The following is a 13,170-nucleotide window of genomic DNA, read 5'->3' on the forward strand; positions in this document are numbered from 1 at the left end:
TGAAAATCGACGAGAAACTAAATTTAAATCATTTCAAAAAGCTCAAACTAGCCACACAGACTGCAAGCGATTCGACGACCAATCTCTCGCTCTCACTCAAATTTGTCTTCAATTTGAGATATGCGAGCAAAGAGTTTAACTGACCAACGATACCCTGTTCTGTGGTATTCTCTACAAATCTGAAGGATTTAAGATACATTTTAAGATTACGTCCAATCAGAGTTTTTAAAATAAATATAAAGCTAGATACTTTAGTTTGGTTCATTGTTTATTATTCAAGATCTGGTGAGCTGCTGTGAGTGGCTGCACACATTAAGATTCTATTGTTCAATTTATTCTAATTTGTTAGAAGCCTAATGCAATTAAAAGGGCAAAGCTACAAATACACATCAAAGCATGACTCGAACAATTTTCTATTCAATTGTACGCTCACATTGATGAAAATCGCATCAAATCACAATTCAATCAGTTTCTATTATGGTATTTATTAAGAAATCATAAGTCGACATAGTACAACATGGATTATAGAGTGTGAGTGTGTATTAGATTTCGATGAGACTTGTATGTATGTATGTATAAATTACTTAGAGATTATTAGTCGCTATGAACTAATGCAGAGTAACTATATAATTAATGGGTGTACATATGATTGAGTGTTGGTTTCTTTGTGTGTTGTTAATTAGATGAATGCGTTTCGCCGGAAATCAAAGATGTGCTGCTTAGCGATTACAAATTAACAATGATTGACTGGAGATGACAATGACGACAATGCGATCCAGACATTGCTGTATCAGCACCTATCATGTTGCGTTGGCACCAATTGCAACTGCACCCAAAACGGGCACCGCGTGCTCTTCCTCGCCGTCGTTGGGCGTCGTCGTCGTTGTCGTTGTCGTCGCCGCTGCCTTGCCTGGCGTCTCTGGCGTGCTGAGAGCAGCAGGACCGTTGTTATTCTCATTGGCGTTTGTGTTCTCCACAGTAGCCACAGCAGCTGCAGCAGCAGCATCTACAACTGTGTTGGTTGACTGAGCAGCGCTGGGCGCGTTTACTGAGGCAGTGTTTGCTGAATTGGTACTGGTATTGCTGGTGCTGCTGGCGACCTCTGGGCTGCCGTACATCTGTATGACAGAATTGTTGTTCATGTTTTCCACCGAAGCACCAGATATGGACAGATCGTCCGCAGAATCATCCGCCTGGCTGTCCGTTTGCACCGCTTTCTCCTCAAGCAGATGATCGCCTTCACGTATTGGCCGCTGCGCTGAACCGAACTGCTTGGAGATTTGCAGCAGTTCGCGCAGCGTTTCATTCTCCATGCGCAGCTGTGATATTGTCTGCAGTTCCCGCTGCACATTCTCATCATCTGCAGTGGCCGCTCGATGCATGACCGCCGCCATTTCGTTGATCTTTTCGCGCTGTTCGCGTATCACCTGCCACAGGCGTTCGTTGTACAGCTCCTTAAAGTTAAATTTGCTGTCCAGGACCTTCGTTACGGTGTGTTCGCGATACTTCTGCATCATCAGTTCCATGGCCCGTTCGTAGTCTTCAATACAGATCTTCAGCTCGCGATTCTCTTTAAGTATCTCAGAGCTGTTGACATTCTGTTGCTGTATGCGATTCACCATATCCACATTCGTTTTGTTATTCGCCACGCGATTCAGTGATTCAATATCCTCCTGGTATTGCCGCAAGCTCTCCACTAGGCGATTATTGGTCTCTGCCTCTTCCAGCAGAGCTGTGCCCAGTGCATCCAAATCCTTGACGCGACTGGCCATACGCTGTGCATCCATTATCATCTGTCCCACTGATAGGTTCGACATGTTGCCGATCCTCTTTCCGAATTCTAATTTCCTCTTTAGATTCCCAATTCTTGTTCCTTTTGTTCGCACCAGGCCTCGCAAACTGTAACAATGAACAGCTATAGCCTTGATCTGTATTTGTGTGTATTTTTTGCTGCATGCTTCAACTTACGCAATAAACTCGGGGGGACCTGGGACCTGTTTAATTTTCTGCGCTTTACACTAATTGCAAACCATTTGAATTTTACAAATAAGAAAAACCACCTAAAATGTTACTATTAGAAATTTTGGTTCGACCCAATTATTTTAGGTGGTTTGACAGCTGACAGCTGAGAAGGTTGCCATCATTTTTCCACACAGAGACGCATTTTATGTTATCGACCGATAACTTATCCGTTGTCTATCGTTAAGAAATTTGAATTCAAACTGTAAGTTACCTGCATTATAAATAGGTATTACGCGTATATATGGCATGCACATACAAGAAGCTGTTTTTTAAACTTAAAAACTGGTCTTATCAGAATCATAAATATGCATTTTGTTGCCAGGAACAGCTGTCAAAATAATTACAAATATTTGCAAAGATAAATGTTTGAGGGGTGACAAATGTAACTCCGAGCCAGAAAGCTGCCGTCTTCAAATTTTTTTATTGTATTAAACAAGCGATAAACAACTTGGAAAATGTGATCAGGTTGTCTGCATACCGTTTGCAAATAACTCACGGTCTGTTTTTATCTACATATCTTCCATAAGCAGGTTTTGCAAACGCCTTGCCCGAAGCTTAAACTTGTTGGGCATTCTAATGTGTAATATACATACACATTTGGTTAAATTATTAATGATATAGGCATTTTTGTTTTTGTTTTGTTTTTTTTTTTTCGGAAAGTTAGCAAATTTTATTGTCATTTTTTTATAAAACTATGAAGCTATCAGTACAGAATTTCAACTTATATCAAAATGTGGAAGACTAACTATGTTATGCGTATGTCCATAAACTAGACTATAAAAATGCACATTTGAGCTAAACACGCTCCATATATGTAATACATATATAATAAATTGTAGAAAACTAATTAAGTACTTAGGAGCTAAAGCATTTGTATACACAAGTACAAACTGTTTAAGTAGATGTCATTTGAAGTTTAAAAAGTAGAGGTAGAGGAATAGCGTACATACAGATATATGGTATATATATATATATATAAATATATATATATATACATATATATGTGAATATAGACTAAAGATCACGAGTTAGACGCCCACGCTGTTTAGGCTGCCCGATGAGAGATTCTCCGAGCGGCTGGACAAGCGGGCACGCTTAAGAATGACACGGCCCGGCTTATTGGATGCCTGCAGCCGAGGACTGTCCGCAGAGTTGGCCAGCGAACCATCCCCGGGCTGATTAAGATTGTTATTGTTGCCGCCGGAGCCGCCACCGGCAGCGGCACGTTCCAGCGTGCGCTGCGAGCGTCGTAGCGAGGAGGACGACATGCGTGCGAGTCCATTGAAGCCCAACGTTTCCGCATCGTAGACAACCGGCTGGCGTTGAAAGTAGCCCATATCGTTGTCCTGTGCCTCCTTCTCGTCGTGCTGCTGTTGCTGCAGCTGCTGCTGCTGCTGCTGCTGCTGCTGTTGGGCCAGCGGGTTCAGCGTTATGTGTATATGTCGTGTGCGTGGCTTGTTGGGAGAGCATGTGTTCAGTGGCACAAAGTCCTCGCGCAGCTCCGCTAGACGCGGCTTGTGCTGCGGATTGTTGCCGCGCGAGCTACGACGTCGGCACAGGCATAGACAGGCGCTGATCACGAGCAGCACCAGCAGGGCACCGCCGCCAATGGTGCCCGTGAGCATTGGATTCATGTTGAACGTCTCGTTATGGCTGGGCGTGGTCGTATCCACGGCATGCAGCACCGGCTGCGGCGTGCTACTGGCCCTGGGCCGCTGTGTGCGTCCCTGCTTCAAGGCACTGAACTCGGAGGCGGCCACCGCGCTAAAGGATTGCAGTTTGAATTCGTAGATGGTGCCCGGCTCCAGGGCAGAGATTTGAAAGCTGCGCGACTTGGCGCCATCGATGGTGGCCTTCAGATACTCGCCAGCGGAGGCTGAGGGCCGATAATAGGCATAGTAGCCGGATATCAGCTGCTCGTCCGCATCGCTGGACAGACGCCAGTGAAGCACCACAGCCGTTTGCGAGTACTCCTCAATGTCCACCAGCTCCGGGACGGCTAACGGCGCCAGTGCAGCGCCGCGCTGCAAAAAGAACTTGCCGGAGGTGTTGCTCTCCTTGTTGTCATTGTTGGAGTAAACGGCCATGATGCGGAAACGATAGCTGCTATTCGGCTTTAGGCCCGTCACAGATGACGTAAAGTTTCGCACACCCGCGCCCGATTCGTGACGCTGTCTTCCGTAGGGTATGTTTTCGTTGGTCGTCTGCCAGCTCTTGCGCTTGCCGCTCTCCGTGAGCATACGATATTGCACCTTGAAGAACTGTATGGGCAAGCCATCGTTGCGTACCACATGCCAGCGCAGCATGACGGACTCGTCCGAGAGCCGCGTTACATTTGGCGCCGACGGCGGCACCATTTGCGTCTGTTGCTTCTGTTTGCGACTGTGCGTGGGTCGAGCGGACGACCTGCCCGAGTCCATGCCCGTGCCCTCGCCGTCCGGTAACTGTTTGGGATTGACCTGAAGCAGTGTGCCGGCGCTGTGCTCGCCGAGCGAATTTCTTGCAAAGCATTGCACGTAGCCGGCATGTCGCTTTTGCACGCTGTGCAGGATTAGGTGGCCATTGGGCACCTGCTCCGCTTCGACATCGTAGACGCTACTTTCGCCATTGAGCAGCCAGTAGATCTCTGGCTTTGGCATTCCCGTGGCCTCACACTCCAGCTGCATGCGCTCACCCTCGTTGGTCAAATTGGCTGTGGGCGGGCGCAAGATACGCGGCGACTTCTGCACGACCAGCTCAATGAAGTGCTCCAGAGCGGGCCGTATGCCATTGTCCAGATAGCATATATAGGTGCCCGCATCCAGTGGCTGCAGTGCACTAATCTGCAGTCCATAGGGCAGCACACGCGTCCGGTTGTTGTAGACAGCGCCGGGCACATTGGGGCTGCTCCAGACAGCAGTCGGTGGCGGATAGCCCACGCCCGGACACAGCAACAGCACAGTCTCGCCTGCCTTGGCGAACACCTGAGTGCGCACACGCTGCCCATTGAGCAGTGCTGGAGCTGTGCTGGCCAAGGCCGCAGCCGGCACTTGCAGTTCCAATCGGCTGGGCAACGCCAGGCGCACTCCAGATGCCGTGTTGGTGGCCACGCAGCTGTAGCTGCCGCTGCTCGCCGCGGAAACATGCGGCAGCAGGAGCGTGCCATTGGAATCGCTGAGCGTAGAAGCTGGTGGCATCTCGTTGTCATTGTAATAGAAGCTCCAGCTGGGCGCCGGATTCGAAGCCACCTGGCCACAGTGCCAGAGCACAGTATTGCCGGCCGCAACACGCCAATGCGCCCGCTGGTCAGTGTCAGCGCCATCTCCACTTATGCTGGCCATCTCCAGACGCGCTGTGGTGGATGTGACGGCCAGTGGTCCAAACCAGGCGACACAACGATACTCGCCCAAGGTCTCGGGGCGCACAATGACGCGCAGCTTGGATATGTCATTATTGTGTGTAATAGTTATATTATGATTGGCTTTGGCGCTGCTCGATTTTAAATATTTAAAACGTGGCGGATGACTGCGGCTCGATGCGTAGCTCCATTCGAAATATTCCGGCGGCAAGCTGGTCTCACACACAAACACCACCTCGTCGCCAGGTGGCGCCACTGTCGATTCAGGCGCGCGCAGTATTCGCACGCCTGGCCCAGGCGACGACGACGGCGCAGGCGACAAGTTGGCCTGTAAAACCGGAATTGCTGCAAGCAACGACGTCAGCAGCGGTAGCAGCAGCAGCAGCGTCAAACTGAAGCGTCGCGTCAGCGACATTTGGGGGCACTGCTGCAAAAGGTAAAACTAATTACAATGCCAAAGCTGTGCAGTTTTAACGACTTTAGATCCAAAATGTCAAAAACAATGCCTGTATACAACATATTAGATATGCTGGATGTGGGCAACAGGTAATGCGCATGCTTACCTGCTTAAGGTGTTCCCTTGCTTTTGTTCGGTTCTCGACTTAAACTAGCCGACGCGTTTGCGCAGAGGTTGAAGCTGGTTTTGTCTTTTTTAACTTTATACAGTCGTATGTTCGCTCATTATATGCTCGTTAACTGTTAACAACGAATTGTGTTCATTTTTCGTTTACAAGTTACCCGACATGCATATACACTTAACAACTTGTACAAATAAACAATAACATTTTATTTCTTGCCATCGAAATTGGATGCTGCAAACGCGACTGCGACGCCAGTTCAAGTGTACTGGTTCATTCAGCTAAACTAAAATCTTTGACTGGTTCAATGGTTCATTTAGCACATATGCATGGGTAAGTGCAAGTGGATGCTTGCGTGTTTGTGTGTGTATGTGAAAGATACCCAGCTGGAACTGAATGAATGCACTTACCTACAACTCTTTACAGCTGGCAGAACCTGCGTGCAACACAGCAATAATTTTAATAATATGAACATTTTATGGCTTAGGTAGTCTATATACATGTGTATTATATACTTTCTCAAGAAAACAATGCAGCTGTTGCAACGCTTCTGAAAAAAAAACCATGAATAAACTGAAATGTATTCTACAACATACTTTATTAGATACACTTAAAATGAATATTTCTTAATTAAGAATTTAGGCTGGCGGCTTTTGGACTTTAGCTAACTCTGCTTTAAATTTAACAATAGTTTCTCGAGCCAGTTTCAGCTTATCCTTTAGAGTCACGATCTCGCTCTTGACTTTTTGCTTCACGTTGACAATGTTGTCCAGCGTTTTTCCTTTTTTTTCCTCAACTGAAATGGTTTAGGTACATAAACAGATCGAGTTCAATTTTATACAGTTTTATATTTACAATCCGTGTCATGGTTGAGCAATCCATTGGCACTTTGCTCGGAGAGCAAGAGATAATGCTGCATAATCTGTGTGGGCTCTTGGAAAACGATTTCCTCATAGGATTCTGATACCAGACCCTTTTTGGTATCCATCGTCGTGGAGGAGGTTAGCTCACCGTCCACGACGGGTGACTGGAACAGCTTTAATATGTGGTAACAAGTCACCGGCCGCTCGGAGGGATCATTGAAATAAATCTTAATGACAACCTCGAATTCACCCCAGCCGGTTTCTGTAATTTCGTATGGTGGCTTGACCACAATGCGATTTGGATTCGCATAGCTCTCGTGCAATTTGAAGTGCACTTTCTTCACATAAATCGACATATCCTCATCGTAGTAGGGCTTCAGATAAACCTGCCATTGATGCGTATGGCCATCCTCTTCACGTTTCTTGCCGAAGGAGCGTGCCTTATTGCCATACACAATCGGCTTCACAATGGTGACGCCCTTCAATCGTCCGCCCGATTCCGCACCAAATTCAGTCATATTTAATTGGTTTTACTATTATATTGTAATTGTTTATTTATTATTGATGTGCTCTAAATCAAAACAGACGCTGCTTTCTTTACTTTTGCCATTGGGCATCGATATACATACTCGATAGTATTGGTGATTTTTCGTTGTAGCAATACCTGTACATATGCTATTTCTCTTTCACTCGCTCTCAATTGTTCGTTGGGCTAGTATAAACAAATGCTTTTTCTCTTTCTATCGTTTTGAATTTATCGATATCTCGAAACGATAGTATTGGTGGCTTTACGCTGCCATCCCCAATTGCTGCTTTCCATTGACGCTATCGCGCTTTTTTTTCATACGCAAAAACATTGTTTATAAAAGTATAAATAAATCCTTTTAAATTGGCCACCAGTTGATAAATCAACATGATGGCGCGCCGAGGTGGAAAGCGCATACGTATGGATGATCCGCCTCCGGCTCCGGAATACGACGAGCTGCACAGGTAAAATATATACATAGATGTACAAACCCAAGCCCCATATTCAAGTTTTAATTGAAATATCTGTTCCAACAGCGATGCCTTAAATGAAAGCACATCTGATGCAGACAGTCCCACCAAGCGCATGACGCGCCTGCGGGCACGCGGTGGTGTGCGTGACAAGCCGCCAATCATTGATGACGACGAGGATGAGTTCTTTGCCCCAGTTTCACGCAAAAGGAAGACGCCGCAAGCACGCAAACCTCCAGCGGAGCGCAAGGAACGCATTGAGCGGCCACGCAAGGAGCCCGTGGAGAAGGCACACCATGAACGCATAGACAATGAGCGTGAAATTACCACTGACGAGAACAGCCTGTACTATATTGTGCGACATTCTAAAAATCCCATTGCGGTAATTATAAACAAAATTTATTTGACCATTTGGTCTGCAGAGGTTTTGCATGAAGACTAATTTGAGCCTAACTAACAAATACTATCCTTAATGCAGAGCATCGTTGACCAGTGGATTGGGCAGTACAAGGGGAATCGGGAGACAGCGCTCGTCGCATTGATGCAGTTCTTCATAAACGCCAGCGGCTGTAAGGGCAAAATATCGGAGGATATACAATATCCCGTTGATCATACGGCTATTATTCGCCGCATGACGGAGGAATTTGATGAGGTAAATAAAAGGAACATCTCAAATCATTAAAATCACCTGCTCAGATTGCAATTAATTTTGTTTTTAGGAAAGCGGCGAGTATCCATTAATCATGACCGGCACACAATGGAAGAAATTCAAAAATAATTTCTGTGATTTTGTACAAACACTTGTTAAACAATGCCAGTATTCCATTATCTACGATCAGTTTTTAATGGATAACGTTATATCGCTGTTGACGGGACTCTCCGACTCTCAAGTGCGCGCCTTTCGTCATACCGCAACATTGGCGGCCATGAAATTGATGACCGCCTTGGTGGATGTTGCCCTCCTCGTATCCAATAATTTTGAAAATGCAGCTAAACAATTTGAGGCCGAACGTGTCAAGGTTAGAAGCGCCTTGAATGTTTCATGTATACCTTATATTCATATTCTAAAAATTTGTTATGTCTTTTAGTCGCGCGATCGACGCGCATCGGATCGCTTGGACTCATTGATGACAAAACGTTCGGAGCTGGAGGAAAATATGGATGAGATCAAAAGCATGTTAACCTACATGTTCAAATCGGTGTTTGTGCATCGCTACAGAGACACGTTGCCGGATATACGAGCCATTTGCATGGCTGAGATTGGCATCTGGATGGAAAATTATCCACAAAATTTCCTCGATGATTCATATTTAAAGTATATTGGCTGGACGTTACACGATAAAATTGGCGAGGTACGCCTACGATGTTTGCAATCGCTGCTGCCGCTCTATGACAAGGAGGAGCTTAAGGGCAAATTGGAGCTGTTCACATCCAAGTTCAAAGACAGAATTGTGGCTATGACATTGGACAAGGAATTTGAGGTGTCCGTCCACGCAGTTAAACTGGTTATCAGCATACTAAAGTAAGTCCACAAAAAAAACATTTAAAAAAAAAACAACTTATGTAAATGATTGCATATGTTTTAGAATACATCCGGAAATATTGGCTGATAAGGATTGTGAGATCGTTTACGAGCTGGTCTACTCATCACATCGGGGTGTTGCACAGGCCGCTGCAGAATTTCTGAATGTGCGTTTGTTCCACCTCACTGCCGACATGGAGGAAACGAAGACCAAACGCGGCAAACTGCGTCTGCCCAATACGCCACTTATACGCGATCTAGTGCAATTTTTTATTGAATCGGAGCTGCACGAACATGGCGCATATTTGGTCGACTCGTTCATTGATAGCAATGAGATGGTGCGTGATTGGGAATGTATGACGGATCTGCTGCTAGAGGAGCCCGGGCCCAATGAAGAGGTGCTCGACAACAAACAGGAGTCCACACTCATTGAAATAATGGTGAGCAGTGTAAAGCAATCGGCATCGGGCGAGGTGCCCGTGGGACGTGCCAGCAATCGCAAGTTTACGCTTAGCTCCAAGGAGCTAAAGGCTATACAGGACGAGAAGGTCAAACTGACGGAGCATTTCATTGTGACTCTGCCGGCTCTGTTGGAAAAGTATCAGGCTGACAGCGAGAAACTGGCCAATTTGCTGGCTGTGCCACAGTACTTTGATCTAAATCTGTACACCACCAACCGACAGGAGGGCAACCTGCAGGCGCTGCTCGACAAAATCAGTCAGGTAATGTGCATGCACACCGGCCGCGACGTACTCGAGACTTGCGCCAAGACACTGGAGTGTCTCTGCGCCGAGGGCAGCGCCACTTACACCCGCTGCAACATTGCGCGCTCCAACATCATCGAGAATGCGGTCAACAAGTACAAGGATACCATCGTTGAGTGGCGCAATCTGATTTTGGGTGAGTCGCTGTTTAATATTGCGAAATAACCTTAGCAGCATAATATAATATTAACTTAACATATGCTTAATGTACTTAAAATAGCATCAGTTAACATAACATAGTTTAACATAACATAAATCAGCTTAACATAACATAAATGTACTTAACATAAATGTTATTAACATAAATGTTATTAACAGAACTCAACTTAACAGAGGCGGAGGCTGTATAAATAGGGCTGCACAGTGCAGCAGCTCCTCAGTTGAAGCTGCGCGGCGGCCCGGTGCAGATCGTGACTTGTGGTGTTTTGTGCGTGTGTGTTTGTGAGCTCATAGTGAGGCCGATTCTGGCCTGAGCTGCCGTTTAGTTGAGTGTGTGATGCGGCCGGCGCAGATCCTGACGTGGTGCTTTTGTATAAAGATCAGTGTATTGATGTCAGCTCCTAGAGAGGCCCATTCTGGCCTGAGCTGCCGTTTAGTTGAGTGTGTGATGCGGCCGGCGCAGAACCTGACGTGGTGCTTTTGTATAAAGATCAGTGTATTGATGTGAGCTCCAAGAGAGGCCCATTCTGGCCTGAGCTGCCGTTTAGTTGAGTGTGTGATGCGGCCGGCGCAGATCCTGACGTGGTGTTTTTGTATAAAGATCAGTGTATTGATGTCAGCTCCTAGAGAGGCCCATTCTGGCCTGAGCTGCCGTTTAGTTGAGTGTGTGATGCGGCCGGCGCAGAACCTGACGTGGTGCTTTTGTATAAAGATCAGTGTATTGATGTGAGCTCCAAGAGAGGCCCATTCTGGCCTGAGCTGCCGTTTAGTTGAGTGTGTGATGCGGCCGGCGCAGATTCTGACGTGGTGTTTTTGTATAAAGATCAGTGTATTGATGTGAGCTCCTAGAGAGGCTCATTCTGCCCTGAGCTCCCCTGAGCAGTTCAAATGGTAAATGGAATATATATATATTCTTTTATATAGTTTAGTCATTTGAAAGTTGTCTTTTTCAATTGTTAATACTAATTTTATTTTGTTTTTATTTGCAGGCGAGGAGACACCAAATGAGGATGATATCTACAATATAACCATAACGCTAAAAGTGCTGTCAATTTTGTATTCGTCGCACAATCTGAATCCGTGGGACCTATTCAAATCCCTATTCCGTGACGTCGAGGAGGCTCAGTGCAAGGACAATGTTGAACGTTGCCTGCCCAACGAGGCGCTGGCCTATTGCATAGAGGCCTGCTACTTCTCGATTAGCTGGGGCCTCTACTATGTCGAGAATGACTGCGAGACGCTGAATGTGGCTCAGGCAGTTGCCGAGCTGCGCGGCAACTTGGACAGCTTCATGTCCGCCTGCTTTGAGCTGACCCGCGATGGACCCACTGTCCAGATTCAAGAGGCTGTACGTATATTGTATTATTCATCTATATTAGCGAAATATCTAATAATATACTGCTTTATTTTTGACAGGCCTACCAGTCCATCTGTGATCTGCTTATAATCTACTCGGATCAGTTGGCGCGCAGCGAGAGTGAGCATATACGCAGCTTGGAGTACAAGTCCCGCATGGACGAGCATCTCATATTGGACAACTTTGTGCAGCACTATGTGTTCTCGCTAAAGCAAGTTGTTGCCCAGGATGAAACGCGCATCGAGGAGCTGCACAAAAAACGCAACTTCTTGGCCTGCTATTGCAAGCTAATTGTCTACAACATAATACCTACGATGCGTGCGGCGAGCATCTTCAAATACTATGTCAAGGTATATCTCTTGCCACACAAATCTGTCCTAGACTTGGCTTTATTTAAATACTTATTTACAGTGCTATAACGAGTATGGCGACATTATAAAGGCGACGCTGGGCAAGGCCCGCGAAATCAATAAGGTCAACTTTGCGATGACGCTGCTGCTGAGTCTCATCACCGTATTTAAGAGTCTGCAGGAGCAGAGCGATGATGGCGTTGTATCAAAAAGCTCACAGGAATTTATTGACCTAAAGGAGTTGGCAAAACGATTTGCGCTTACTTTTGGCTTCGATGCGCTTAAAAATCGCGATTCGGTTGCATCCATACATCGTGGCGGTATTTACTTTGCTGCCAATAAACAGCCCGACGATCCAGTGCGAGCACCGACTCGCCTATTGTTTCTGGAGGTGCTTAATGAGTTTAACTATAAATTGTTAAAGCAGGACAAAAAGGTAATTATGGCCTTCCTAGACAAGGTCATACCGCCGGGCATGCCATCGAGCCGAGCCGAGGAATGGCAGCCCTTGATACTCTATCGCAACTCCCTGCTGCACGGCGAGACCGATCAGGCGCCGGTGGCCACACGTCGTGCATACACACGCAAGCGCAGAGATCATGGTAAGTTACTGGCGATCAATACAGCTGACACAATATTAAACATTGTTATTCATTTAGATGAAGATGACGAGGAAGAGGAAGATGAGGAGGAACACAATGATCCCGACTATAGAGGCTGACCTGTCCTCTGGGGTAATAAAAAATAATATAAAATTAACAACCCATTCACTTAATTATAAGAATAAAATGTAACTTAAATTTGAACGTAATATTAATTATACAGTTCAAAAGGTGTGACAGAGTAGAAAATGTAAATTTTTTGGAAAATCCGTTGATTTGGCCAAAAAAGGATATACATTAATCTTTGTCAAACAGAGCTTGGCAGAAGTTAAAGAGAGACACACTGATTGGTGTTGTCTGCCAGGTTCCAAAATTATGCCGATACATTGCTAGATTTGCCTGAAAATATTTATTGTAGTTTAATTTATTTAAATTTAATTCGATTTTATTCATTTACTTGAATGCGATCACCGGGTTGAATATTCCAGGCAGAGGTTAAATTGCCCGAAACTTGTTTCGTATTCGAATTCCACTTAAAGCTCGCCAAGGAGATATCGAAGATTCCTTCAGAATTGAGTATGTTACTTGGTTGATTGGGACAATCCGAGAATTGAAAGAAT

The 13,170-nt window shown here is 45.8% G+C and overlaps 4 protein-coding genes across 7 annotated transcripts; 1 reads left to right on the forward strand and 3 right to left on the reverse strand.

Moving 5' to 3' along the window:
• Positions 1 to 465: 465 nt before the first annotated feature.
• Positions 466 to 2,130, reverse strand: Fgop2 (Fibroblast growth factor receptor 1 oncogene partner 2). Of its 2 annotated transcripts, none has more exons than XM_002052449.4 (2): positions 1,969 to 2,130; positions 466 to 1,899 (listed from the first exon to the last, which is right to left on the reverse strand). In XM_002052449.4, the coding sequence occupies exon 2, from the start codon at positions 1,815 to 1,817 to the stop codon at positions 801 to 803; it is 1,017 nt and encodes a 338-aa protein (XP_002052485.1). In that variant the 5' UTR covers positions 1,818 to 1,899; positions 1,969 to 2,130; the 3' UTR covers positions 466 to 800. The 2 variants fall into 2 exon arrangements, with proteins under 2 accessions (XP_002052485.1, XP_015028453.1); XM_015172967.3 differs by having other exon boundaries at positions 466 to 1,915; positions 1,969 to 2,126.
• A 526-nt stretch (positions 2,131 to 2,656) lies between these two features.
• On the reverse strand, positions 2,657 to 6,210 carry ihog (interference hedgehog). 3 transcript variants are annotated; one of them, XM_015172966.3, is made up of 2 exons: positions 5,923 to 6,210; positions 2,657 to 5,801 (listed from the first exon to the last, which is right to left on the reverse strand). In XM_015172966.3, the coding sequence occupies exon 2, from the start codon at positions 5,772 to 5,774 to the stop codon at positions 3,051 to 3,053; it is 2,724 nt and encodes a 907-aa protein (XP_015028452.1). In that variant the 5' UTR covers positions 5,775 to 5,801; positions 5,923 to 6,210; the 3' UTR covers positions 2,657 to 3,050. The 3 variants fall into 3 exon arrangements, with proteins under 3 accessions (XP_015028452.1, XP_002052484.1, XP_015028451.1); XM_002052448.4 differs by having other exon boundaries at positions 2,658 to 5,783; XM_015172965.3 differs by having other exon boundaries at positions 2,658 to 5,786.
• Positions 6,211 to 6,518: 308 nt separating this feature from the next.
• Positions 6,519 to 7,419, reverse strand: Gas41 (YEATS domain-containing protein 4 Gas41). The gene is made up of 2 exons (XM_002052447.4): positions 6,793 to 7,419; positions 6,519 to 6,733 (listed from the first exon to the last, which is right to left on the reverse strand). The coding sequence occupies exons 1-2, from the start codon at positions 7,316 to 7,318 to the stop codon at positions 6,576 to 6,578; spliced, it is 684 nt and encodes a 227-aa protein (XP_002052483.1). The 5' UTR covers positions 7,319 to 7,419; the 3' UTR covers positions 6,519 to 6,575.
• Positions 7,420 to 7,608: 189 nt separating this feature from the next.
• SA1 (stromal antigen) lies at positions 7,609 to 12,754 on the forward strand. The gene is made up of 10 exons (XM_002052446.4): positions 7,609 to 7,790; positions 7,863 to 8,178; positions 8,275 to 8,448; positions 8,516 to 8,815; positions 8,885 to 9,318; positions 9,383 to 10,218; positions 11,231 to 11,589; positions 11,658 to 11,948; positions 12,010 to 12,550; positions 12,608 to 12,754. The coding sequence occupies exons 1-10, from the start codon at positions 7,714 to 7,716 to the stop codon at positions 12,667 to 12,669; spliced, it is 3,390 nt and encodes a 1,129-aa protein (XP_002052482.1). The 5' UTR covers positions 7,609 to 7,713; the 3' UTR covers positions 12,670 to 12,754.
• Positions 12,755 to 13,170: the final 416 nt, after the last annotated feature.

This window comes from Drosophila virilis, chromosome 4 (assembly GCF_030788295.1).
Source record: "Drosophila virilis strain 15010-1051.87 chromosome 4, Dvir_AGI_RSII-ME, whole genome shotgun sequence".
In the NCBI taxonomy this organism is placed as follows: domain Eukaryota; kingdom Metazoa; phylum Arthropoda; class Insecta; order Diptera; family Drosophilidae; genus Drosophila; species Drosophila virilis.